This window comes from Mustela lutreola, chromosome 8, assembly GCF_030435805.1.
Source record: "Mustela lutreola isolate mMusLut2 chromosome 8, mMusLut2.pri, whole genome shotgun sequence".
NCBI lineage: Eukaryota > Metazoa > Chordata > Mammalia > Carnivora > Mustelidae > Mustela > Mustela lutreola.
The window spans coordinates 82813588-82839825 of record NC_081297.1 but is presented as its reverse complement, the minus strand read 5'-3'; the positions used below and the strand labels follow the sequence as shown (position 1 = coordinate 82839825).

The window sequence follows — 26238 nt, the reverse complement described above, 5'->3', positions numbered from 1 at the left end:
TAAGTGGGGAGAAGGGCAGAATAGACTGAGCAACCTCTGACATTTAAGCAGAGATCTACATAGGTCAAGGAAGCCAGCCCTGAGGCAGAATAAGATTGACTTGAGGGAGGAGTAGCCGGAAGGCCACTTTGGCTGAGGTAAGTAAAATGGGGGACAATAATAGGAGAGAAGGTTGGAGAACCCTGGATTATAGAGCCTTGCAGACCTGTGAATTTGAATTTTGTTGTGAGTTTGTTGCATGTCTTTTGGGAGGATTTGAGAAAGGATTGATATGGTCTGATAATTTTGCTTGCTGAGTAGAGAATGGAGAATACTGATGTGGGCATAATGGTAGGAAGACCATAGTTTGGAAGCTTTTAGGGAATTGAATGATGATGATGAACTAGAAGAAGAGTGGTAGATTAGGGGAAAGGGGATGATTTGGGAATTTTACAGTATTAACTGATAGGACTTGAATGTGGAATAAGAAGGAGGAGAGTCAGAGATTATTCCTAGGTTTTTTTTTTTTTTTTTAAGATTTTATTTATTTATTTGGCAGACAGAGATTACAAGTAGGCAGAGAGGCAGGCAGAGAGAGAGGAGGAAGCAGGTTCCCCACTGAGCAGAGAGCCTGATGCAGAGCTCGATCCCAGGACCCTGGGATCCTGGCAGAGGCTTCAACCTACTGAGCCACCCAGGCACCCCTGTTCCTAGATTTGAATTACCATTGGTGTGAATGTGGTGCTATCATCAAGGTAGGAAGGACTGGTGGATGAGGGGGTTGGAGGGAAAAATCAGGATTTCTGTTTGGGCACATTAGGTTTAAATACCTGTTGGGCATCCACGGGGAGATATTATGTCGACAACTTCAGAGTAATGTCAGGGTAGAAACTATAAATGTGAGAATTAGTGCATAGAAGACACTCAAAATATCAAACTGAATAAGATCACTTTGGGAGTGCTTGTTGATTGGGAAGAAATAAGGTCTAAAGATTGAATCCTGGGACCTCCAACATTGAGCCATGAGATGAGAAGAAGTCAGCATGAGAGACCAGGACAGAACAGCCAGGGCGTAAAGCAGGGCCCCCGGACAATGGGATATCTTGGACGTCAGCAAAAAGTGATGCTAGATAATTGCAATTGTTTGTTGACTTATATAAATATACTTTCTACATAGCTAATATTCATTGAGTACTCTATGTGCTAAGTGGTTTTACATGGATTAACTTCCGTGTAGTGTGATTTGTGCTTAACAACGACACACACTATTATTAAAATATGAGACATCACAATTTTACTCCAGTATTAAAATAAATTCATAATAGTTTTTATGAGCCAATTATAATTCTCTAAGAAACTTTGTGTTGTATCAATGGGAAATATCTATATATGTCTCAGTATAAACCGAGACTCAGAGGCTTCTGCTCTTTAAGACTTGTATGTTGAGGAGAAGAGTGTCTCTTGATTTGGGGAAATACCTTTTCCTAATTGGTAGAAAGGGGTTTATGGATTTTGGCTAGATTTTTGGAATCTGAAGTAATGTGCTTATTCCCTTTTAAGTAAATACCCAAGAATTCTGTTCTCCTAGTTTTTGGTGTATTGAAATTAATTTGAATTTAAAGACCATTTTTTCAAGATTCCTTCTCTTGATATCTGCAGATCAGGGAGTAAATTATTTTTTATACATTTCTGTGATTGGATACATAATACAAAATGTGAGAAAACATAGTTTATTATTAAGCATGATTTGATAACAGTTGTAATTGAATTACAGATAACCTTTGAGAGATGTTATGCTGGGCTTTCTTCCTTCCCTCGCCCCTAGAAAACCTTTCCAAGGAATTATTTTTGCTTTTACTAATGTTCGACGTTTATTTCATGTTAACTTGCATTATTAGCTTTCTAGAAAGTTTTATTTAAATGTACAAATATAGAAAAACCTATTCAGGGAGATTAATTAACTTGCCCAAGATGCACTAGTAAGTTAGCAACATTAAGAGTTAAACCATAAGAAATTAGTTTTCCTATCATTCATATCACTTGATTATTTATTAGTCAAATAAGCTAATATACATAGATATATTTTTCTTTATCTAGCCTTCAAATTTATTGATTGAGGAATGATGACATAAAGCTATATTAATCATAACAAAATCTAGAGATAAAATCACAGTTTTATAGTATACAAAGCTTAGGTGTATCATGTTGCTACCAATATTGAGCCATACAATGTAAACGTAATGTTCTTCATTCAATGACTAATATTGTTTGCCATTCCTGCTTGGGGCCTTTGGAGATGCCTTAGTTATCCAGAGCTTCTGGAAAGCCATGATGATATTGAGGTCTATGGAAAGTGCTACTCAAATGGGTATTAGTCAAAGACCAACCAGGAAACAGCACACTACGTCAGGAAAGCTTCATATACAAAGGTGTGGGAAAACCACAGAGACAGTGTAGTACCATTGGACTACCATGAGGCAGTCCAATGAGCTAATATTTTAGAAAAATTGTAACTGAGGTTAGAATTTTTGTTCATAATTTTTTAGAAGTGTATCAGTTCAGTCTCAAATACAGATATTTCTTTTTTTTTTAATATTTTATTTATTTATTTGACAGACAGAGATCACAAGTAGGCAGAGAGGCAGAGAGAGAGAGAGGAGGAAGCAGGTTGCCTGCTGAGCAGAGCGCCCGATGTGGGGCTAGATCCCAGGACCCTGGGATCATGACCTGAGCCGAAGGCAGAGGCTTTAACCTGTGAGCCACCCAGGCTCCCCAATACGGATATTTCTTAAGCTGAGTAAACGAAATAGAGAGTTTAAAACAAAAGGAAATTGGGACAAAGCAATGTCATATGCCTCTAGATGTGAGCTACTAAGAAGGACATAATATCACCCAGTAAGTATCCCTGACAAAAATCCAGTTTCCAGTTAATCATGGAGAATTATGAGGCAAGTATAAATTGTGGGGTATTTTGTGGAACAACTGGCTTGAACTTTTCAAAAATGTCCATGTCATGAAAGAGAAAGGCTAAAAACTGTTCCAAATTAAAGGAGATTAAGGAAACATGACAACTAGATACAATATGTGATTTTGGATCAGGAAAAATAGCATCTACAGAAGACATTATTGGCACAATAGGTGAAATTCAAATATGAATTGTATATTAGGCTGTGGTAGTAGATCAGATTTCTTGAACTTTATAATTGTACTATGGTTATGTAAGAGGATGTTCTTGTTTTTACTGAATACAAGGTGAAGAATTGAGAGTCAAAAGGTCAGGATGTGTGGAACTAACACGTAAATAGTGCAGGAAAGATATATATTTATGTACGTAGTGAGAGAGAGAGAGAGAGAGAGAGAGACAGAGAGAGGATGCAAATACAGCCAGATTCGTGAATCTCATAAAACTGGGCAGAAGGTATTATAGGAATTCTATAATACAAAGAACTATTCTTGCAACTCTTCCCATAAATTTGAAAATGTTTCAAAACAACATGTTAACGACTTAAATAATGAGCCACGTAGGAAAATGATTTATTATATATAAGATGACACCTCAAACTTAAAGCATTATTTTTTGTTCTAGGAGGTGTGTTATTATAGCTGAGTTCTATTAGACTATAAATTCCTAACAAATGTTCTATTAGACTCTTAAAATTCTTAACAAAGGAAGCAAGAGAGAACACATTTCTGGAATCTCCAAATGTGGAGACAGGATTTTCAGGCCTGGGAAAAATTCCTGTGGTACAGGATGAGACAGAGGTTGATGCCAGAGAGGAAATCCCAGATTGTGGAAAGTACCTGGCGGTGGGGGGGGTGGTGGTGGTAGAGAACTCTTACTTGAAAGGACAACTCATGGGAGCCAGAGCAATGTGGCCAGATTAATAATACCCAGTGTAGCATCATATTGGCTTTTTTATATTTAAGTGATCTGGATTAAATTTTCCTATTTTAGTGAAACCTTATTCAGTTGGAAGTCATTTGCAAAGCACAATTTTTAAAAAATAAGAAGTAATTTTATAAGCATTGTTGCTAGATGAACCAGTTCCTTTAAGTAAGCCATGATAATCTTCTCATCTCATACTGTGTCTGGAAAATTTTTTGCAATCGAACTAGGTCTTTTTTTATCCTTCTGATCTACTTACCACTTACTAATTGTGCTCCAGCACGGTTGGGGTTGGACATTCAGAGAAATGTGTTTGGTAGCTGTTTGGTAGGTCAGACCCAATGGAGCGGAAGGAGAGGCGTGTCCAGAGGGAAAGGGCTTAGAGTTCCTGGAGTTCCATTTCATGCGGGCCTCAGTGGCGCCTGCCTTGGAGGGTGTGCACCTGTAGCATTCATTTGTTTTTCTGGGAAATCCTGTGGGTTGAGAGGTCAGTGATTAGTGTTTGAAATTCTGGGGATGGCTGGGTTGGAAAGTGGCAATTCCAGACGTTTTCCTCTTTTGGGTCCTTGGGAACAGTGCAGCCCACTGTGTGCCCCCGTGAGTCATCCTTATCCTAGAGTTGGTTGTGGGTCTGAATCTAGCCCCCAGACTGTAACTGCTCACCATCCCTGTGGCTTTCCATTGGCATCCTCGGCAGAAATTGCTAGGTCAGAAGCAGCTTTTCATTTTTGTGCCATCGAGGGGGTCCGTTCAGGAAATGATGCAGGCATACTAATATAGAGATGCTGGGAGCGGGCACTGTCCTGTCCTGTGCTATAGTGATATAGAAGGTCCTGACCTTCAGAACCACACATCCCATACCTTTCATTGGCTCTGTTCTCACTTATGAAAAGAAATACTGTTTTCAGACAAATGTATTCACTCCCAGCAGGCTATGCTGTTGAGTCAATTTGCTTTGCCTAATACCTATCATTTGCTCTCAGTGATTTAGAATACGCAGGCACCATTCAGTGTAATTGATCTTTTGGGTGGGAGGATTATGTCAAGCAGGGCTCTTTGTCACGTATGCAAGTGAAAAGCCAGTGCATATGCTGGCTGGTAAGTCAGATATTTTCTTTCTTTAAAAATTTTTTTATTTAAATTCAATTTAATTAGTTTCAGAGATAGAATTTAGAATTAATTAATTCTAAATTTAGGATTTAGAATTTAGAGATTCATCAGTTGCATGTAACACCCAGTGCTCATTCTGTCAAGTGTCCTAATGCCCATCACCCAGTTTCCTCCTTCCCCATCCCCCTCCCCGCCAGCAACCCTCCGTTTGTTTCCCAGAGTTCAGAGTCTCTCATGGTTTATCTCCCTCTCTGATTTCGTCTTATTTTATTTTCTTCTCCCTTCCCTTATATCCGTTTTGTTTTTTAAATTCCATATATGGATGAAACCATGTGATATTGTCTTTCTCTGGCTGATAGGTCAGATATTTCAATATACTTTTGAAAGTACATTCTATTTAAAAAATTATACTTTTCTTTCTCTTTATGCCTGCTGAAGGATGTATAATCCGAGGACTGATACTACTACTGATTAAGATCACTTTTTTGTAGCGGGGTGGATATATTTTGTTTTCCTAGAGAGTCTTTCAAATATTTGGAACAAATGTGAATACAACTTACATTCGTCTAATGAACAACATAACATGTTAACTCTGCGTAGTGAGAGAGAAACTCTCATCTTCACTTGAACAGAAAGCAGAAGGTGACACAGTCTTGTTTGGGTCTAACTCAGTATTTAGTTATCCTGTCAGTGTCTTTCCACTTGTCTGTTTGTGGTTTGGATGGGACTGGGATTCAAATTTAAGCCTCCAACATGGAGCAATAAAGTCTTAACCCAGGGTATGATGTCGGCCTCGTTAGGGTGTCTAGGCCAAGACTATCATTTCTTTTCATAGTTGTCTCCCCGGCCTTGAACTTACCAGACTTTGAAAAGGTGATATATCAGAAAACTACCAAAACACCAAACAAGAGCCGAATAGTTTCTTATAATCTTCTTCCATTTTGCTTTTTTTACAACTTCAGATTCTTGGGAGTTTCTATAGTCAAGCCCTGAAAGGTGGGCCAGTTCCTAATCAGTGACCAGACAATCTCTTTGGTTGGTGTACATAGGTTAGTGTGTTGAAAATGGGAAATTGCTACAAAAGTCAAATGGAGAATCCCATTTACTTTTAGGATTCCCTTTCTTTGGGGCTTGGGTTTGGAGCTGAAAGATGTTTTAGAGAATAAGAAACAGATAACCACAATGTCCTGAAAGGACTGGAGCTCCCCTGGGTGACTTTGAGTCCTGTGGGTCCCACCCAGGGGAGGGAAGAGATAGGACAGGCAGGTGGTAAGAGGCCCTTTGGATGTGTGTCTGTCTGGGAGCTGACTGTCTATCTCGCAGCAAACAACTAGCCATTTCTTCACTTGAACTATTTTTGTTTTTTTTTTTGTGGGGGGCCAGAGAGCATTTTGGAAGGGACTTTACATGATCCACCTTGAAATATGCTTTTTCTGGCAGCATAGTTGCTGTTCAAAAGAAGGGAAATGGAGATGGGAGGTGGAGCAGAAACATTTTTAATATTGTTATATGGGTGGGAAAGGAAGAAAGTATTTGCAGGCAAAATAGCTGCCAGAAAATAGTTTCTTCCTTTATAAAATATGGTTAGTCTCACTGTGATCTTTACGGTCTTTTTCAGTTCAAAACTGTGAGTCTTTGAAGATTAGTGTGTTCACTTGCTGAATGCTGTTCTTTTTAACGTGTGTTGCAAAACACTCCTTTTAGCCAGTATCCACGAGGCCTTTGTCTCCTGGTTAATAGCGGTGATAGCTCTTTGTAAAGCCACCAGCTTGAATGCCTTGAAATCAGAAGTCTTTGTTCACTAAGAACCAGAGTGTATCACAAAAAAAGCAAGCAAGCAAGTAAGCAAGAAAGCCAGGATTCACCTGGATGCAGGTGAGGCTGAGGACATTGCAGGTGGATGACAACAAACAGAAGTAAGGTTAGTACAATGCCCGTTCCTGGGCAGCCAGTACAAGGTCCAAGGCAGCTTGTATTTTCAAGACTCTTTCAAGTGTGCCTTCATCTTCTTTTAATTTTTGATCTGACTGAGCTCTATCCAGGTCTCTATAAAGGATGTAAGTTCACGAGGGAGTTCACAGTGCTCAGAAGTGTTAGCGAAGTTTACCTGTAGGGAGAAGATACTACTGTTACCATTCATCATGTGAAAATCTCTTGCAGGGATCTCCGGACTTCTTTTTGCCCATTCTCCCTCTCAAGAGTCTCCTTTGGATGGCCTTATTCTTTGACCTGTCTTCCCTCGTCTCCGCTTCCAGGGATGTCCCTTTGCTTCAAACACATCTGTCTTATCTCCAGAATGTGTCTTGTTCCTCACATCTCCCAACTATGCTCCCTTCTGCCTTCTCCTTCTTCCCATCGGAATCATGTATTTCTAGTAAGGGAAGCTTTTGACTCCAAGAAGAGGCAGAGACACGCATGTAATCCTCTTCACAGAGCTAGAGTTTCTCTTGTCCCTTTGTGTATGTGAGTGCCATTTAGATGAGTGTGTTCTCATAACACCTTGAGATTTTTCCACTAACTTTTTTAAAAAAAGATTTATTTATTTATTTGCTTGAGAGAGGGAGAGAGAGAAAGAGAGGGTAGGGGTAGAGGAAGGGGGAGGAAGAGAGAGGGGAGGGGCAGAGGGGGACAGAGAGAGAGAGAGAGAGAGAGAGAGGGAGGGAACCCTCAAGCTGACTTCCTGATGAGTACGGAGCCCAATGCAAGGCTCCATCCCAGGACCCTGAGATGATGACCTGAGCTGAAATCAACCGTTGGCTTCTCAGGTGACTGGGACTCCCTGGTGCCCATCTTCCATTGATTTTTAAATAACAACAATGGCAGCAACAGTGATAACAATGTCCCTGAGTCTCTGGAGTTATTTATTGCAAGTTGTGTTTCCCAGGAAGCAGACCCTGAGCCAGAGATTAGCATGAAGGAGGTGTTACTGGTGACTCTTTAGGATCAATGCCAGTGAAATGGAAGGGAAAGGAGCAGGATCGGCAAAGGGAGAAATTGGGTTGTGATGCCAACCTAGTGGCAAACTCTGGGGTGAGGGGAGATGTCTGCATTTGGGATGTTCTTTCAGAATCATCTGCCATTGGAGTGAGAGTTGGGGCTGAGCCTTTATGCCTCCATGGGCTGCACTGCAATGGGTGTGCCACTGGAGGCAGCTCTCTTCAGATGCATCAGTCCCCACACAGGGCTGACATTTGAGGGCTGTCCTCAACGTAGCTACTCAATGAGTAGCACTCCTAGCAGGTGAGACCATATATTGTCCCTTATCCCTGAAAGAGCATCTGGGCCGGACTATCACCTTATCCACTATAGGCATCTTCCAGAAAAATACTGTGATTGGAAAAATTGTAGCTCAAGAGTAAGATCTCATAGGAAATGCAGATTAGAAAGAAAAATAAAAATGATTATGATCTCATAGGAAATAGAGATTAGGGAGAAAAGTAAAAACAACCTTAAAACATAATACATACAACCAAGTTCTAGATAGGAAAAATTTCTAGAAGCTGCCTACTTCAAAATGCCCCAGAATCACCAGCATCACAAACCTGTTCTGGGAAGCAAGTCTTTTTTGGTCTCTTCTTCTTCAGTTATGAAGGAAGAATTTCTGTGACATTCTGATCTTCTGAGTCTGGTTCTCCTACAGCTTTGTGCTGTGCTGGCTCTGCCCCTGAGTTCTTTCTGGCTTAATGTACCTGCTTCCCCCCTCCCCTATCCCACCACTGCCAGCTTTAAGCTTTTATAAGTTTTAGAAAAAAGGCCTATGTAACTTCACAGTTTTCTCTTACTTATGAATAAAGCCTAAAAGGACTTTACCCTCTCTGGGCTTAATCCTCTCTCCATTATCCAGAAAGTTTCAAACACAGGATCTATGTTAAATCATGTTCCTTTTTTAAACTCAAATGCATGTCTAAAAATAGGTAGAGAATAACTATGTAATATATCTACTTTATACTGAGTTTCTACCATGTGCCAGGCCACACGTTGGCAAAACATTACTATAAAAGGGATGTATTATTTATATTCAATACTGAACACATCTTTAGATCTTTTGCATACTTTTACTTTTTTTTAAAGACTTTATTTGCTGGGGAGAAAGAGAGAAAGAGAGAGAGAGAGCACACAAGCACCGGGAGCAGCAGGCAGAGTGAGAAGCAGACTCCCCACTGAGCAAAGAGCCTGATGCGGGGCTCAATCCCAGGACCTTGAGATCATGACCTGAGCTGAAGGCAGATGCTTAACTGACTGAGTCACCCAGGAGTCCCGTACACTTTTACTTTTAATCCTTATTGCACTCCATCAATTAGTTATTATGATCACTGTTTTGCCCAGGAAATTGCCCAAGATCACACAACTTATAGCTTGCTGAGCCAAATTTTGAATTCAGATTTCTTTTCCTTTTCCCCACTTCCTTAAAAAACCCACAGCCCTAGAGTTGATGTTCTTTCTGCTATTATTATATTACTTTCTATCTAGATGATTTCTTCATCTGCAGGGATGCTATTTTCTACTTTTTCCAAGTTTAGTGTCCAAGAAAGCTTAGCATTAAACAGTAGGTGTTTCCCAAAGAGTTTTGAATTTACTTGAAATGATTACAGGTCAGATCAAAAAACCTTTTTAAAACCAATAATCATCTCTTCTTGAATGGTTGGCTTGTCTCAGAAACAAAGTTTCAATCACAGGTCTTAAAGGTTTTACCACTTAAATATCTCTTGAAGTTGGATGTCCCTGTTCACTCCCTACAATAAATTTCTGACTGGTCTCCCTGAGTCCGTTTTTGGCCCTTTTCTCCACATTCCATCCTAAGGATCCTTCTAAATCACATACGCTAGCTCTTTTACTAGCTCTCTTCTTCTCTGGAGAATAACTCAGTTCTTTAAGTTGGTGCCCAGGGGTCTTCACAATATGCATCAGATGTCTCTAGCTCTGCCTCTTACTGTTTCCCCAGTAATTCTAACCAATTTTATCTTCTTAGACACATTTCTATATCTCATATATACTTTCATAAATTTATCATTAGGACAAGTGTATGTAAGTGCCACACCCTATGTAAATATGCAAGTGTTTGGAGGACAAAAGTACTTCGAGGTCCTAATATTCCAAGTATATATTTGTGTCTTTCTTTTCTTAACTTTGTAATTATGTTTTGTAAGTCTGTCTTTTTGTTGTTATTGTTGTTGTTGTTTCCCTAGTAGACTTACAAAAGGCTCCAGACTCTTAGATTTACTATCTGGATAATTCCATAATAAAGTTTCAGATGTATTGACTGAGAGAGCAACCTAGAGGGGAAAACTATGAAAACATATTCTCTTTCTGTTTCTATAAGCTGGCATGTACCATGTATAACATACTATTATTTACATACAAGGGTTACCTATTGAGTGAAATGCATCTGATGAATGTATGTAGACTACATGCTTTTATATAAATATTTAAGCATTTGAATGTTAAAAATATCTTCTGGACTGTGACATTCCCAAACTAGGATTTTTTTTCTTTTATTACTGATGAACTTCTAGTTTCCCTTTCCAAACTTGTAATGAAGGAGACAGAACATGAGAAATGCCAGTTCATGATAAAATACTTCCTGGTATTTTGTTCCTGCAATTTTATTTGAGCAGTTTGAGTGAATAATGTTGTACCTTTTCAGTGATCTCTGATGCACTGTCTTAATAGAGTAATATGATTGAAATATTCACTTGCTAACTGTGTAAGTTAATAAATCTCACAAGAACTTAATGGTTATGATGCGCGCATAATTTACATGACACACTAAGTCATGAAGTACCTCTTCCTTTTGGGAGTATAACTTTCTTTTGGTTCTCTCAGTCAGATATTACATAAAGTTATAATACATAAAATTATTTTTGTTCGGCTTCATAATTAATTGACCAGTAGAGGCAGGAGACTGATTTTGTGTTTGTTGGTGTTTCTGTGGGATTTGTTAGAAACAAAGGCATCATGTGTCGTTTTTGTGTTTGGTTTCACAAAGTTATCAGGTACACAGTGGGTGGAGCACCTTCCACAGTTCAGTGTGGAATTTACTCTTAGTCTTTAAGCTATAGAGTGATGCTGGAGCCTCCAGAGTTATCTAGGAAAGACATGGATGATTCCTAGCACCCAGGAAGAGTTACTACTGTTACCATATTGAGTTAATAGGACAGAATCAATTACCCAGGGATGCCCTCACAAATAATGAGAGTGACTGAGGAGGGCCATGTTGTCCTCCCCAACTCTTTTCTCTATTTATAAATACTATTTGAACCTCAGAATCTGATGCCTTGAGCTGTCAATACACTGGGAATGGTTCCCCAGTTTTCTCAATTTCTGCTGAAGAGAGTCCACCAGTGACCTCCAATAAGGTACACTGTTGGAACCTAAACATAAATGCGTAGAATGTTAGCATGTAAAGGGATTGTTGAAGTCATCTATGCAATATACAAACTTCAAATCTTCATACAACACCCATTACAAATGGTCACCTGGGATCTCCTTGAACATTGGAGTGACCAAGATTTTGTTGCCGCAAAAGACAGGTCTTTCTTATTTCCAAGAGCTCCAATTATTAGATTTCTTTTGTTATGTTAGGTCTGTTTTGTTAAATTATCCTAAATATATCTGCCTCTGACTTCCAATTAGCAGTCCTACTTTTGTTCCCTGGAGGCACATTGAAATTGAACATCAATTCCACATGTCTGTTCCCTCCGTTTGAAAATGACCAGCATGTTGCCTGTGTGTCTCCTCCTCTCTGCGTAGTTTCTTTAACTATTCCTTTTAGGATTCAGGTGTTACTGATCACTGGTCTGACCAGCACAGAGGCAAGTACAGTTATTTTCTCTTTCATTCTGAACTCTTTACTTTTGTAATGCGGTCTAAGTGAACTGAGTGTTTTTGGTAACAATGACATAGTGTAGATCCCCATGGGACCTGAACAGAACTCAAATTGAATTTGTGCTCCAGTATTTCATATTTTCCCATCAGATACTTTACAGATACTTTAGTTGGTTTTTTGGGGTTCTAAATACAAAGCATTTTGTTTTGATTTTATCATGTTGTTGGTGTAGTTTGGGGATTTGGTGGAATAAATCACTATATTAGTTATCATTTTTGTTTCATGCTACCTTTACATTTAAGAAACATGCTGTCTCTGACTTCACCAGTCAGCAACAAAAATACTTATCTGGTTGAGGCAATGGTACAGCAGCAAGGAGCTAGAAACCTCTCTGATATCATTTAACAATGATAGATGTGCTAGTACTAGTACTCTTTGGTTATGATCATTTAATTAAAATCATACCTATGAAACTACATTATTTAATGCATGTATCTATAGTGTGATGATGAATCAGAATAGTGGTTGCTCTTGGTGGTGGTGGTGGTGAGGGGGAAGGTAGAGGAGAGGAACTGGAGAAAGGTACAAAAGAGGTTCTGGGGTAATGGAAATATTTGGTATCTGGATGACATGTGGGTTTATAGGGGTGTGTGTCCTTCTAAAGCAGAACTGCTGAAAACTTTCATTTAAGATCTGGGCATTTTATTGTATCTAAATTGTATCTCAATTGAAAACAGTATGTAAATTCATTTATTGGTTAGATTACCAACAGTTAAGAATTAAAATCAGCTTTGCAAATTAAAATCTTGAGGTTTGGAATATTGAAATGCCTTTGTCAGTATTTGACAGTGATGAAATCCAAAGTAGGATGTAGAACTCAACCACTGTTTTGTATGAATTGCTTTTTAAATTTATCCTTTGAATAACACTTCTTTAGAGTGTGGGTGTGATGAGAAATAATTTTCTTTTAAGCAGTCTACTTGATATTCAAAAAAAAGATGGATAATAACATTACTATATTTTGGTAGTGTGTGTTCAATAGGTTTTGCTTTGTTCAAATTCTAAGGTTTTGGAAGGCTGGAATGTGTAAATCGTTTATCAGCATACTCTATTCAATGAGTATTTATTTAGAATGAAGAAAATTTGGTGTCATATTGTCTATTTTGTTCATTGAGTATTCTTTATAAAGCACTTCTCTGAAAGTCTTCTTTTTGAGGTGATATTGTATGTCAGTCAAGACAGAGTGTAAGAGATCATGAGCTATGAAGGAACCACGCATTCCTTAGTAGAATGGTGGTTACTCTAACAGAACATGATGAAATGGAGAATAATTGTTTTTAAGAGATGTAGTGAAAACATGCACATGTCCTCCACTTTTCATTTTGAGGTAATACGTTATAATTATATGATACCTTTTATTCTTCATGACGTTTTTGTACGTATTATACAATCTTATTCTCACAGGACTTGGAACATATTTTGTTAGATTAAGAGTATATACCTAGGATGGTGACATAATTTGAGGAAGATCATACTAATCTAAATCTTCAACTCTGTTCAAAGCCTAGTTCAAAATTGTGTCTCTTCAGTGAAGCTGCCCTTTACCCTCCTTACCTAAAATAATTTAAAAAATTAAACTAAAAGTTTAATTAAAAAACAATTTAGAGGCCCCTGGGTGGCAAAGTTGGTCAAATGTCAGACTTGATTTCAGCGCAGGTTATGATCTCAGAGTCACACGATCAAGCCCCACATTGGGCTCTGGAGCTTAGTGTGCAGAGTCTGCTTGAGATTCTCTCTTCCTCTCCCTCTGCCCCTCCCCCTGCTAGTGCACAGTCTTTGTCTCTCTCAGTAAATTAAAACAAAACAAAACAAAACAAAACTTTTTTTTAAATTAAAAAAATTTCTTAAGGAATCTTCATCCTGCCCATGCTATAACTCTCAGTTGCCTTATATCTCTTCTTAAAAATTTTTATGGATATATTTTATGTTTTATGTTTTCCTAGCCATGTTGTTAGTTCTATTTTTCCTATGTCCTCCCATCCCCACTGTCCTTAGAACAGAGCCAGATGAACATCGGTTATTTAATAATACTTACTGAGCAAGAGCTGCCCTTAAAATGAAATTGTGCAGCACCAATAAAATGCTCCGAGTAGTGTGTGGCCCATCATATGTAATAAAAACTGGTTGGATAAGTTCACTTGGGGATAATGTGACCAAATTCATTATACGATTAATAGTAACTTCACATTTTTACTGCACAGTTTTAATTAGAATCTTTGCTTTCTGGGGGTGCCTGGCTAGCTCAGTCAGTAGGTCATGTGACTCTTAATCCCAGGGTTATGAGTTCAAGCCCCATGTTGGGCATGGAGCCTAATTAAAAGAAAGAAAGAAAGAAAGAAAGAAAGAAAACTATTAAAAAAAGAGAATCTTTGCTTCTTGCCTTTGCTAGATTTTCTGAATTTGAGTGTAAAATCTTTGGAAACTTGCTAGGTGATTGTCTATTAGCAAAGCAGCATGGTTTGGGGAAAAAAACCTGCATATTGATATCTGTTGACCTCTCTCTCTGAAGTTCTGCCACTTTCTGGCTGAGTAAAGTGGGATGGGTCCCCTAAGCCCCCACCCTACTGTGAGCGTATATGTGGCCTAGCAAAGTACATGGGATGTGATTTGCCCTTGACGAGGGCAGATTTCACGATTCCCCTTATCTCACTAATATCTGTCTTATTACTCTTTCTTTTCTTTTTAATGAACAAGTTTTCAAGGAACATGAAGTTACATATGCTTTTTGAAAAAAATTAGAAAATTTGGGAAAATATAAAGGAGAGGAAGCAAAAATTCACCTTGAGGAAAGACGGAATATTTTTAGTATACTAAGATCCCATTTTTAAAATAAAAATGTCAATCTCATTTTTAAAAATTTTTATATTTTATTTTATTTCTTTTCAGTGTTCTGGAATTCATTGTTTATTCATTTGCTTATCAAGTCTTTTTTCTTTTATTAGTGCATTAATCTAGCATACATTTATTGGATGACTCCTGTATGGCAGGCACTATTCCAGGTGTTGGAGATAGAGCAGTAAACTAGGCAGGATCTTGGTTTTTCATGGAGCTTTTGTGTCTTTTTTTTTTTTTTTTTGAGGGGAGTATGTACAAGAAGCACGTAAACTAATATAAAATATGACCTGAGATGGTGTTAATGGCATGGCTGAAATGTAAAGCAGGTGTGTGTGTCCAGAGTGATGGCAGTCCTCCTTTAGAGAGGGTAGCCACCTCAGGAGGTGATATTGTACCAGAAATCATAAGCATAAGTGAGAAAGCAAGTTGAGTGACCATCTAGTTAAGAGAACTCTAAGCAGAACAGCATGTTCCCAGCAGGTCCAGCACAAGGCTTACAGACCCGATGGAGGCTAGATTATCCATTTCTCTCAAATCCTGTGATCTAACTTTGAACTGGGAAGGCTGGCTACTTTTTGTCTTCTTAGGGTGTAAAATCTTGATTTTCCATTTAATCCAGGTTGGTACCATGGTACCCATGGCTCTGCTTGTATCACTAGCTTCATTAAGGCTTTGATCTTGTGTTAATGTTTTTGTTTGTTTTGCATATAGAAAAGTCCTTTTAAAACTAGACCCTCAACCACTGGGAGGAAGCACTGCTCCAGAGAATGTTCAAAATAGAAAACCATTCCAGTTCTAAAGTGTAGGCGTCTTCCAGCAAGGAGGTTTATAAGGAGCTGCTGAGCAGGGATAGGAGGAGGAAGATTTCCTGAGACCTGTCTTTATGGTTTAACATCATTCTGTTTCAAATGAATTATTATAACAACAAATGCGTTTTTCCTTCTTTTTCTTTTTCAAATTAAACTATGAAAATATGTTTCAGGGAAGGAAGAACAGTTTCTGGGTTATCCATTCTTTAGCTTCTATTATAAAACATTGAGCTGACTTTAGTAGCCACAGAACAATTAAATTGCTGTGAACGATTATTCACAGAGCTCTTCTAATCAAATATTTCTATGATCTCTTATAAATGCTGAGAAGGTTGCAGAAATGTCTACTTGAAATCTAAACAACTGGAAAATTCAAATGATCGTTTCTTGTGTTAGGTATTTCTAATAGAAATAGATAACACATAAAGATGACTTTAAATTAAATAAAATAAAATACCAGTAGTCATAAGGTAAATTTCAATCAAGTAAGATTCTGTTAACTCTCTCATGCTTTCTAGAAATCCACTTAACTCTTAATGATTGTTGAGTGTAGTAATGCTCACAAAGCAGTAATATGACTTCTGAACAGGTACAATTAAAGTGTGGTCAGCTCACCTTCCTGGTTGTGTGGATCTCTCATTGCTTTTTATTTTTCTGTGATTGGTAATGGGAACTTGACTCACTGGAAACATCAAACAAACAAAGAAACAATGTATTCTCAATCCACTCCTAGCCACCATTCCTGTTAGGCATTTTGTATACGCTTTTACTTTCGGGTTTTTCTCTTGAGGGAATTAGGATGGGTAAAGCTATCCGTGGAATCATGTAATAAAAAGACCTGAAAAGTCCATCTGCTTTTCTTTCTAAGCAATTCCTTCTTTCTTATTTTTGTTTAACATTTTTTCAAACTATCTCAACACCCTTTACATATAAATATAAATTCTGGCTACTGGGTTAATATAAAAGATATAGAAAAGCTGAATTTTTATGGGTTAGTCTGTCCAGAGGATTTATATCGTTACACAGTAGCCTTTCCACTGAAAACTTTTTAGTAGTATTAACTAATTATGATTGAGAGGAGAAATGGTAAGTTTTCTTCTTTGGCAGTGTTGAAAACCGATGGCCTCTGATTTATCTCAACAGTCTAGAGTTGGGAATTTTTCTCTGGAGAAATGGATACTTGGGAGATTCGCATGTATGTGATTTATGTGGCATTTGACTTACGTTTTCCAAGCTGTGATAGTTCACAATTTAAGCACTCCTCATCACCACCAAGCAACTCCAGAAAATAGAGCATCTTTTAATTTGAGCCCTCGCAGTTGGCCATACATGGAGAAGTCAGGAGAGTTTTGTGGTGACCACGTGCCACAGGCATCTAAGGATGTGGTAGAACCAGAATGAACCCCCACCCCACCCCATGTCGTTGACAACATGTATTACGTATTATTATGGTTCTGGCCTCTAGATTTTAATTTCTTGGTGACAGGATCTATATTTGGGGAAAAGAATTGTCTGGGCTAACTTTCTGTGTAATAATCACTTGGATTAAATGATTATTTTTCCATGCAAATTTAAGTAAGATGCAAACACTGGGTGCCAAGGATTTCTGTGTGAATCAGGGGTAGGAATAACAAAGGAGCCTGTTCTGTGTTAGTGGTGAGAAATCATCTCCTGGAGGCTAAAACATACATATGCTCGAGTCAAAATTCGGGAAATGTACTGGTTAAACACTGGTGACCTAAAACCATTGCCAACCTCCAGATGTGCTTCCCTGCAATCCACGTAGCAAACAGTGGAGGGATTTGGAAGTAGTCAACTGCTGTGATTGCCTGAGAACCGCAGAAAATGAAGTATTCTGCCTCAAGGTTGTTCTCCTGGAAAACAGGGCTTTCTCGAATTCTTTATCTCAATCTTGTCTAAACTTGGAAATGACCTTTCATATACATTTTTTCTCCCCCTGCCGTTCTTTTTTGGTTTATGCCAACAGCAGTCAAATAAAGTTCATAGACTCTCAGAAGGAAAACCAGTTAATTTTTTGCCTGGAAGATGCCACTCGAGGAAAAAAAAAAACGTTCCTTCTCTGCCTACTCCAAAATGTACTATTTGAGTCCCACTCTCTTTTCTGTACACGAATTTCATATATGAATAAGATAGTAAGTTTTAAAAGGCATTTCGCTTTTCACAGTGATTACCAGTGGCTTGTTGATATTTGTGGGTTGATCTGTGCAAGAGCATCAAGATTATTTTGAGTCATCCTTTCAATATTTTCCTTTCCTTTATTTATTTGCCTTTTGGTCCTGTAGGTATCCCTATAACTTATACTCTTCACTTAGAGCTGAGAGTTTTATCTCATCTCATCTTATTTCCATTTCCATTTCTCTTGGTTTACACCCTGAGACACTCAGGGAAAGGAAAATTATTTGCCAGATTCTTGGGCCTTTGCTTGAGGTAAAGCTCCATGAACATACATAAAGCAGAGATCAGTGTTCCAAAAGAAAAGTATACAGTTGTTCTTTTGGCTCTTGGCTGCTTGTTGTGGGAACTTAGAAGTGAGAAACAACAGTCAGGCTGGAGAACAGATTGGAGCAGCGTCCGGAGGATCCTTGGGTTCAGCTGTTTGTGGTCAGTGGAAGGCGTGAGGGTATGTGCAGTTTTATTGCAGGACAAATGAATGAGAAGTCAAATCAGAGAGAGACAAACCAGGAGAGACTCTGGACTCCAGGAAGCAAACTGAGGGTTACAAAGGGGCGGGGGGGGGGGACGGGATGGGGTAACTGGGTGATGGGTATAGAGGGGGGCATATATGGTGATGAGCACTGTTCTACACAACTAATGAATCACTCAACGCTACATCAAAAACTAATGATGTATTACATGTTGGCTAATTGAACATAATAAAAAAAGATGAGGGAATTTACCTTCTAAAAAAAAAACAAAAATGAAAAACTCAGAAGACACAGAAAGAGAGCAATCCCATTTTGGAAATGATCATGTTGGTCACTAATGTGTTTTCCTAATTACCTCAAACATCATTGCTTTTTGTGGATTTGGAATACGAGTTTTTTAATTCCAACTGGATGAAGGAATGGGAAGTGTATTGGCAAACAATACACTTCTCTGGATGAAACTTTCTTTTTCTTCTTTCTTTTTCTTTGAAGTTATAGCAAGACTCCTCATGAGCTTTTCTCACAAGCATTATGAAAGCAAAGCTGTAAAGTCCTTGGGTTGAGGGTAGGATTAGGATGCTAGTCACCACTTCCGTGTTTTCCTGTAATGCCTGTGTCCTCCCCTGTAGCTCCTTTCTCGTAGAGTTCATTCACATTATGGTAAAAGTTAGAGCCTATTGGTGTGACAGCTGGTAGGGGCTTCCTGGGTTCCAGAAAGACCTGGGGCGGATGTTATCAGAGCTCCCACAACTCACTGTGGTGCATCCTGGGAAAGCATTTTCTGAGAACAGTAAACTTCCATTTTTTAAAATTTGTCATTTTGAAATGCGTCTGCAGCCTCTGTACTTTGTAGGGAAGGAGCCAGAGTAGAGCTGGTGCTGTTCTTTCCTGTCTTTGTGCTTCTGCGGTCCTGCTTGCTGTCTGGTTCTGACCAGCTGGGTAGGACGCCTGTTTCTCCAGCTGTCGTGTGTGTTGACTTAAAGACTTTTCTTGTGCCAGGAAACAATGTCATGAGAACCATCCATGGAGTGGGAGAGATGATGACCCAAATGGTACTCAGTCGAGGCTCTATCTTCCCCATGAGTGTGCCTGACGTTCAGCCCAGCATCCACCCCAGCAAGCAGGGGAGCCCCATAGAGCATGAAGATGTGACCGTGATGGACACCAAACTGAAGATTATTGAGATTCTGCAGGTACGTGGCAGAACGGGAGTGAAGGAGCGAATACCCAATTGTGCATCTCCAAATCACTGGGAATATTCTGAAATGCTATTGAACTCATTTATTTCTGTTAAGTGAATGGCACTATTTAAAATGTTAGTGACATATGTTCATTTCCATTAAATGTATTTCTGATAATATCTAACAACTGTGGAGTGCTTTGAGGGTCACAAAACCTCTTTCATACACATTTTCTCATTTAGTATTGACCCTGATTTCATTTTACCTTCACTTCAGGGTTTCAGAGCAGGCAAACTTGAGATTGAATTCTAACTTGATTTGTATTTTTAATTGAATTGGGCATGTAATTCTAGGTATTCAGATTTATCATTGTTGCAAGAAACTCAAATAAAATTTTATTTATTATTAACAAAAATGTTAATATTGGTCTCAGTATTTTATATAAGGGACTATCTCTCTTTGTGTTTTTGTTTCTAAGAGGCTGAGAATAATAGATTTTTTAAAATGAATATAGTTTAATACCTAGCTCTATGAATTTAAAGAAGATAAATTATTATTTCATGCCCACTGGTGTAGTGAATAAATTCCCTATTACTGTAACTGTGAATTCTTAACATTTTTTTAAAATTTGGAAATAGTTTTATGATACTTTAATTGTAGCATTTATTCCAGATTTGGAAAATGGGGCGTGGAGTTTTCAAAGAATCTATTAAGATTCTGGATACAGTTTACTAAGTCTTTCATCATAATTTAATGTAAACTGAGCTAACAGAAGTGGGTTAGTAGTCCTGGAAAGATCTGTACATTTTTATTTAAAGCAACTAGGCTTATAATCATAAAAGTTTTCACAGTTCCTCCAGAAATTCCAAAGGCTGAATCCTGAGAAATTTTGGCAGGCTTCCGAACCCCGTGTTCATGACCCTGAAGAATCACTTGGTTCCCCTATTCTGACACTGAGAACAGTAGTGATCACCTGACCCATGAACCTACTGAGCCCATAGCTTCCCGTCATCCTACTCATGGGACAACCTCTAAGATATGTGACCTTGTTTTAGCCCCCAGTTATGGAAGTTTAGCATTCGAAAAACAATCTGACAGCTAACAAACGAGGAGATGGAGCTACTGCAGTGGGGCCCATGCGGGGCTGACCTCTACTTGCTGCCTCTTTTGGGCTTTTAATATATTTCTTGTTGAGCCTCTTTTCTCGTTCTGGTTTTTGTGTTGCTGTGTATGGGTCTGATTTAGTCCGTGTTCCTAGTGCTGCTCTTCCAGACATTTCTGTCTTAGAAACTCCCTCTTCAGGAGTTTCTTTGAAGGCGCCTGCATGGCTCAGTCCGTTAAACACCTACCTTTGGCTCAGGTCATGATCCCAGGTCCTGGGATGGAGCCCCTCCTCAGGCTCCCTGCTCAGTGGCGAGCCTGCTTCTCCCTCTCCCTCTGTCCCTCTCCCTGCTCATGCTCTCTCTCTTTGTCAAATAAATTAACAACATCTTTAAAAATAAGAGAGAATTTCCTTAGAGCCATGTTCCTCATACAAATCTCCTGCTTCCTGCCAACTCTACCTCTTCACAGGGTCTTCCTGCCTTTTCCCCATCATTTTATGTCTCTCTCTCTCTCTTTATTTCTCTCTCTCATTTTCTCCCTCAGTCTGTTTTTCAAAATATTTATTTATTTATATGAAAGAGAGGGGCTCCGAGGCTCCTTCTCGTAACCTTGAGGTCATGACCTGAGCCCACTCCAAGAGTCAGATGCTTAACCTACTGAGCCACCCAGGTGCCTCCCCTCCCTCTCTGTGTCTTCACTTCTCTCCCAACTGTCTTTGTTTTTATTCTTCCCTCTGGCCTTTTCCTACCTTCCATTTATTTTTTACAGTTAAATATATTAAATATACTTAATTAATATTTAATAAAATTTAATTTAATTTAATAAAATTTAATAAATAAATTTTAATAAATTTTAAAATTCATTAAAAATTTTTATAAAATTAAATATATTAAATAAATTAAATATATCAGAAGATGAAAATTTTACTTTGGGATATATTTATAAAATACAACACTATGAGCACTAATCTTCACTAACTGAAAGTTAATAAGTGTTTCACTAATTAGTGTCTTACTCATTTGCTCTTTACATAGGTTTTTTTTTTAAACCTTTCTTTTCAAGCATGTGCCATCCAGTTTCTGTTCCCGTCTAAGACTGTCAAGTCCAATGGCCCTTCTCAGCTCTGTTTTCCCACGATCTGTCCCTTGCTTTGAAAATGCTCTTTAGCTAGAATCTACCCAACCATGATGTGTTGCAGTACATGGTAATAAAAGAGACTCCTTGGTGTTTGTTTTTCCTTCCTCATTATACATTCTTCATAGGCAGGGCTTACCCTTGACACCCCTTTTGTACCCTCAGCACCTTTCTTAGTTCTTGGCTTCACAAATGTTTGTTGAACTTAAGTGACCATAGCTGACACAGAGCATGTTTCCTGCCCATAAGAAGCATAGGGGGCTATCAGAGGAGAGAAAGAGAGAGGCAGAGGCAATAATAGAAGTATTAGGTTGACAGTAGACAGGTGTAAATCATATTTTAGGTGAGCAAAAAGGAGAAAAATGGATCTAGACAGGGAATCAGGGGAAACTTCATTTAAAAAGGAGTTTAAACTGAATCTGGGAGGATATCTGAAAAAACTGGTGACTCTAGGGTAGAGGAGAATATTCAAGGTAAGGTAGACACTGAACACATGGGAGAAGGCAGGAGAGAAGCATCTAGTGCTCGTGGAACAGAGCAGTATGAGAAGGAGTGAGAGGAGGAGGAGAAAGGAATGGGGGAACAGGGCTGCTTCAGGAACCATAGAGATCCTGACAGATCAGGTCAGACAGTAGCATGTGTGACCATTACTCTTCACTGTCCAAACAAGGCTCTTTTCAGAGTGCAGGGGGCATAGATAGTAGTTACGCTGGGACAAAGTGTTACACCAGGCTTATCGCGTGCAAACTGGGATGGGTGGGAACCCTGTGTAAAACCACTTCTCTGTTGTTTCCCTTCTCCGATCAGAAATCTGTAGCACATCTTTTCTTTCTCGGGTCCCCACTGAATTTTCTATACTACATGATCAAGCCCTCAATACTTTTCTAATTGTGTTAACAGTGCTATATTTTGTTTTCCCAACTCAGACTTTGGCTTCTTCAGGGCAATGGGCTTCAAGTGTTTGCACTCTTCCTAGTGCCTAGCACACATGGGAACCTTACTGACACTTAGTTTCTGCCAGTGTGTTAGTTAAGGAAGACAAGGACAACTGCACAACCCAAGGAAACACAAACACCATTGAGGTAATCCATGGTATATTTGGATGCTGTTACTTCAGCTGTCCTTTTGTAGCCGAGATCCAAGACTGACTGTGGTATAGCCGGAGTCCATACTATTGTACCTGGAATTTCGGCCTTTCTGTGTGTGGTTGAAGGTCATAACTCCAGCACTCTCCTCCCAGAGCCAAAGGTAACTCTGCAAGGTGCAAAAAATTGTTACCTCTTCTTCCAGACTCATTGGATACCTTTATCTGGAATATTCAAAGAGTAATCATGGGAAGTCAAGTTTTCTTCTTCCTAAAAAACTGCTTTGGGATCTTACTGACATTGGCTAATGGAACTGTGTCCCTTCTCTTTGTTTTATGACTGATAATCATGTGTGCAACTGAGATTTCTAATTAGTTCATGTGCAATGTTTAAAGTTTTGTTGTTGGTGTAATGAATTGTAGTTTTAACCACTATGTTAAGAAAATAAAAGTATTTTTTTAATGCTTTTTTGTAGTTTATCCTGAGTGTCAGACTAGATTATAGGATCTCGTATATGCTGTCAATATACAAGAAGGAATTTGGAGAGAACAATGAGAACACGGAAATGTCTGCCAGTGGCTCTCCAGATACGGTACTACCATCAGGTAGCTCCTTTGTGATAATATTTGCTCTGTAGCTTTCATATTTTGTCTATGAGACAAAAATGTGGAAATAATATCCACCAATGACATGAAGGGATTGAGACAGAGCAACGGACTTGCCTAGGATGCTGGGAGGATATTTCCAGTTACTTGGTGCTCCGCCCCTCGAATGCAGTTTATTTTACCATCTTCACAGCTCAGTGAGGTAGAGGTACTGTTTATTGTGCCATTTTATAGATAAGAAAATCGAGGTCAGATGGGGTAAATTACTCACTGAAGATCAGGACAGTAGTAGAGCGGGGATTTCTTCTGAGGTCTCCCCAGTTTCAGAGCTTGAATCTTGTAAGCATCATGCTGTTTTGGTGAAAGTCCAAGGGAACCTTTTTGCTTGATCAAAGAGCTGCATGAAATATAGCTGTGGGGAAAAAGATGTTTTGTAGGAAGCTGTTGCCCAACTGAAGAATAAAGACATGGTACGCCCGAAGGTCTAAATGGGGGTATTTGTGTGTGTGTGTGTGTGTGTGTGTGTGTGGGTGTTTACTTTGCATGGTTATGAACTGGTACTCTATGTCAGTTTTTCACATTTAAAAAATGTGAGAATGAAGCCAGTTTATCTCTGTGTATAGGAGCATAGTGAAGAAAGCATAAAAATTGTTGTGAAAATTTTGTGGCTGTAGAAAGTGTCCTATGAAACCTGAGAAATATTAAATTTCCATTTTTCTGGGTGGATCAGGCCAGTAACAGCAGGCTAGAAACTATGTCGTATTAAAGATTTAGCCAGGTCACAGAATTCTTTTTCTGAGGAGAGGATTTGTACACAGATATGAAATTTTCTTCTAAATACAATCACCATGAAAATATCAGGTAACCTCCTCTTTTTCACCCATCAATCAATTTGACAGGAATGATTCAGTGATTGTAAGGGTGTAGTTAAAATGGATGGGAGACCCATGTCCTGGTCTCCGACTCATTAGTAGGATTTGAAGGGCAGCTTGCCTCTGTAGACGGAGTTAAGCTCTCCTAAGGGACAGGGCGCTTCTGGTATCTTTGCAACCGTGTTGTTTTTATGCTTCCCAGAAGTATAGAACCCTAAAGGGCTCTTTCCAGGAATGATATGGCAGAACCAGAAAATCTTGTTGGCGGTTGCATTGACCGTATCATAAAAATTATTGGCTCTCAGAAGCCAGACTTCTGGAAATAGAAGCTCTAAGTGTCATTAAAGTATGGGGGGGGAACCCTCAGAAAACCAATTCTCTCTGATTTACCTGATCTCTTTCATTGGTTGAGAGAGCTTTTTCTTTTTCCTTTTTCCTTTTTTTTTTTTTTTAATCTTGCTTTTTATGCTTTAGGGATAAGAAATAAATAATGTACTTATTTAAACATTTTGAGAAAGATATCCTCAAAATATTAGTGGTGAGGATGGGTGAGGAATCATGATTGGTTCACATAAAAAAATTAATGTCCCATAAGAAGAAGGGATGGAATTTTAGAAGAAAGTGTGGGGAAAAGGATCATGTTGTTTGGAAGTACCACATAGTAATAAGGTTCATTATTGCTACATTTTGATTCTTTAAAGAACATGTTTGAAAAACACCCTTCCATATCATCACATCATTAAATAATATATATTTACATGTATGTGTGCGTGTGTGGAGTTGATGCATATAGATACATCTAGGGAGATGAAGCAACTTTTTGAATGGTCCTTCTAGATATGTCTTTGACTATAGCAATATAGATTTAAAATGTAAACTTCTTTTAAAACATTGATCTTTAAGTGTAATTAAGAACTGTGACTTTTTAAACTGTTAATTGATATTTGGTGGCATAAAGAAATTAAGACAAATATTTTGGGTATGCTAATATTGATATGAATACTGTGACTCCTAAATAGGATAAGATAAAGAATGGAATTTGCCATTTGTCTTTACAGCTATTGTTCCTGATATAGATGAAATTGCAGCCCAGGCAGAAACTATGTTTGCTGGAAGGTATAGTAACACTTACGTATCTTTACCTTGTGGCTAAGGTTTTGCTTAGAATTCTATTGATATTTTGTTATTGTTTACCTCCCTATATTTATTTAATTTTAGATCCTTTATTGTTGCCAACATAATTTCTGCCAGAAATGAAGTTGCTAATTTACTGTAGAAGAGAAAGCATAGCTTTTCTTTAGGTAGGTCAGGGGGAAAAGACGAGAGAGATGAAATCAGCGTATTGAACTTTTCCCTGAATTCTTTGCTTTTCTTTCCTCAAATAATGACAGCACATGGATGCCCTTTAAGTCCCTTGGTATAAATAGCACTCTGTCTTGCAAAACATTGCTTTCCTGCATCTGAGAAATTTGAGGCAAGAAAGTGACTTCTTTCAATGTTATCATTAACTTCATTTGTGAGAAATAAAGCTATTTTCTGCCAGTTGGAAATATCCATGATTAAAGGAAACAAAATACGTCTGGTATGACTACCTTCCTTTGTTTTCTGAAACTCTGACATTTATTGTTTTTAAGTTGTTTCTTTCTTTTTCAGAAATGAAATTAATAGCAGTAAAAAGGAAAAGTAAAAAAAGCCCTAAGGTGTCCAAGCTACTAATTATTTTTTCTTACGTTCATTTCTTTATACATTTGCCATGAGAACTTAAACAATTTCACACCAAGCCCTTTGTTGCCTTTTCTTGGGTTAGAAAGACAAACAAGAATGAAGAAGGGAACCCAAAAGGATTTTTTTTTTTAACTCTAGTGAACATTTGGTTTAACTTTGTTTTTATATTGTTTTGACAGTTTTTGTTGGTGTTCTTGTTGTATTTTCCTATTTAAGTATTTCATTATTCCCAGGAAGAGACAATAAATCAGTGCATGATTTTTCACCTTAAGACAAACTGAGGGTTACAGAAGGGAGGGGGGTGGAGAGATGCGGTAACTGGGTGACAGGTATTAAGGAGGGCATGTGTTGTGATGGGCGC

At 38.4% G+C, this 26238-nt stretch overlaps 1 protein-coding gene across 1 annotated transcript in view; it reads left to right on the top strand.

Moving 5' to 3' along the window:
- Nucleotides 1-26238, top strand: part of ITPR2 (inositol 1,4,5-trisphosphate receptor type 2) — a 502139-nt gene that overhangs the window by 169283 nt on the left and 306618 nt on the right. The window contains exons 22-24 of the mRNA XM_059185826.1: nucleotides 19171-19364; nucleotides 23151-23280; nucleotides 25211-25268. Coding sequence (XP_059041809.1) covers nucleotides 19171-19364; nucleotides 23151-23280; nucleotides 25211-25268 — 382 coding nt within the window. The remainder of the gene's footprint in view (nucleotides 1-19170; nucleotides 19365-23150; nucleotides 23281-25210; nucleotides 25269-26238) is intronic.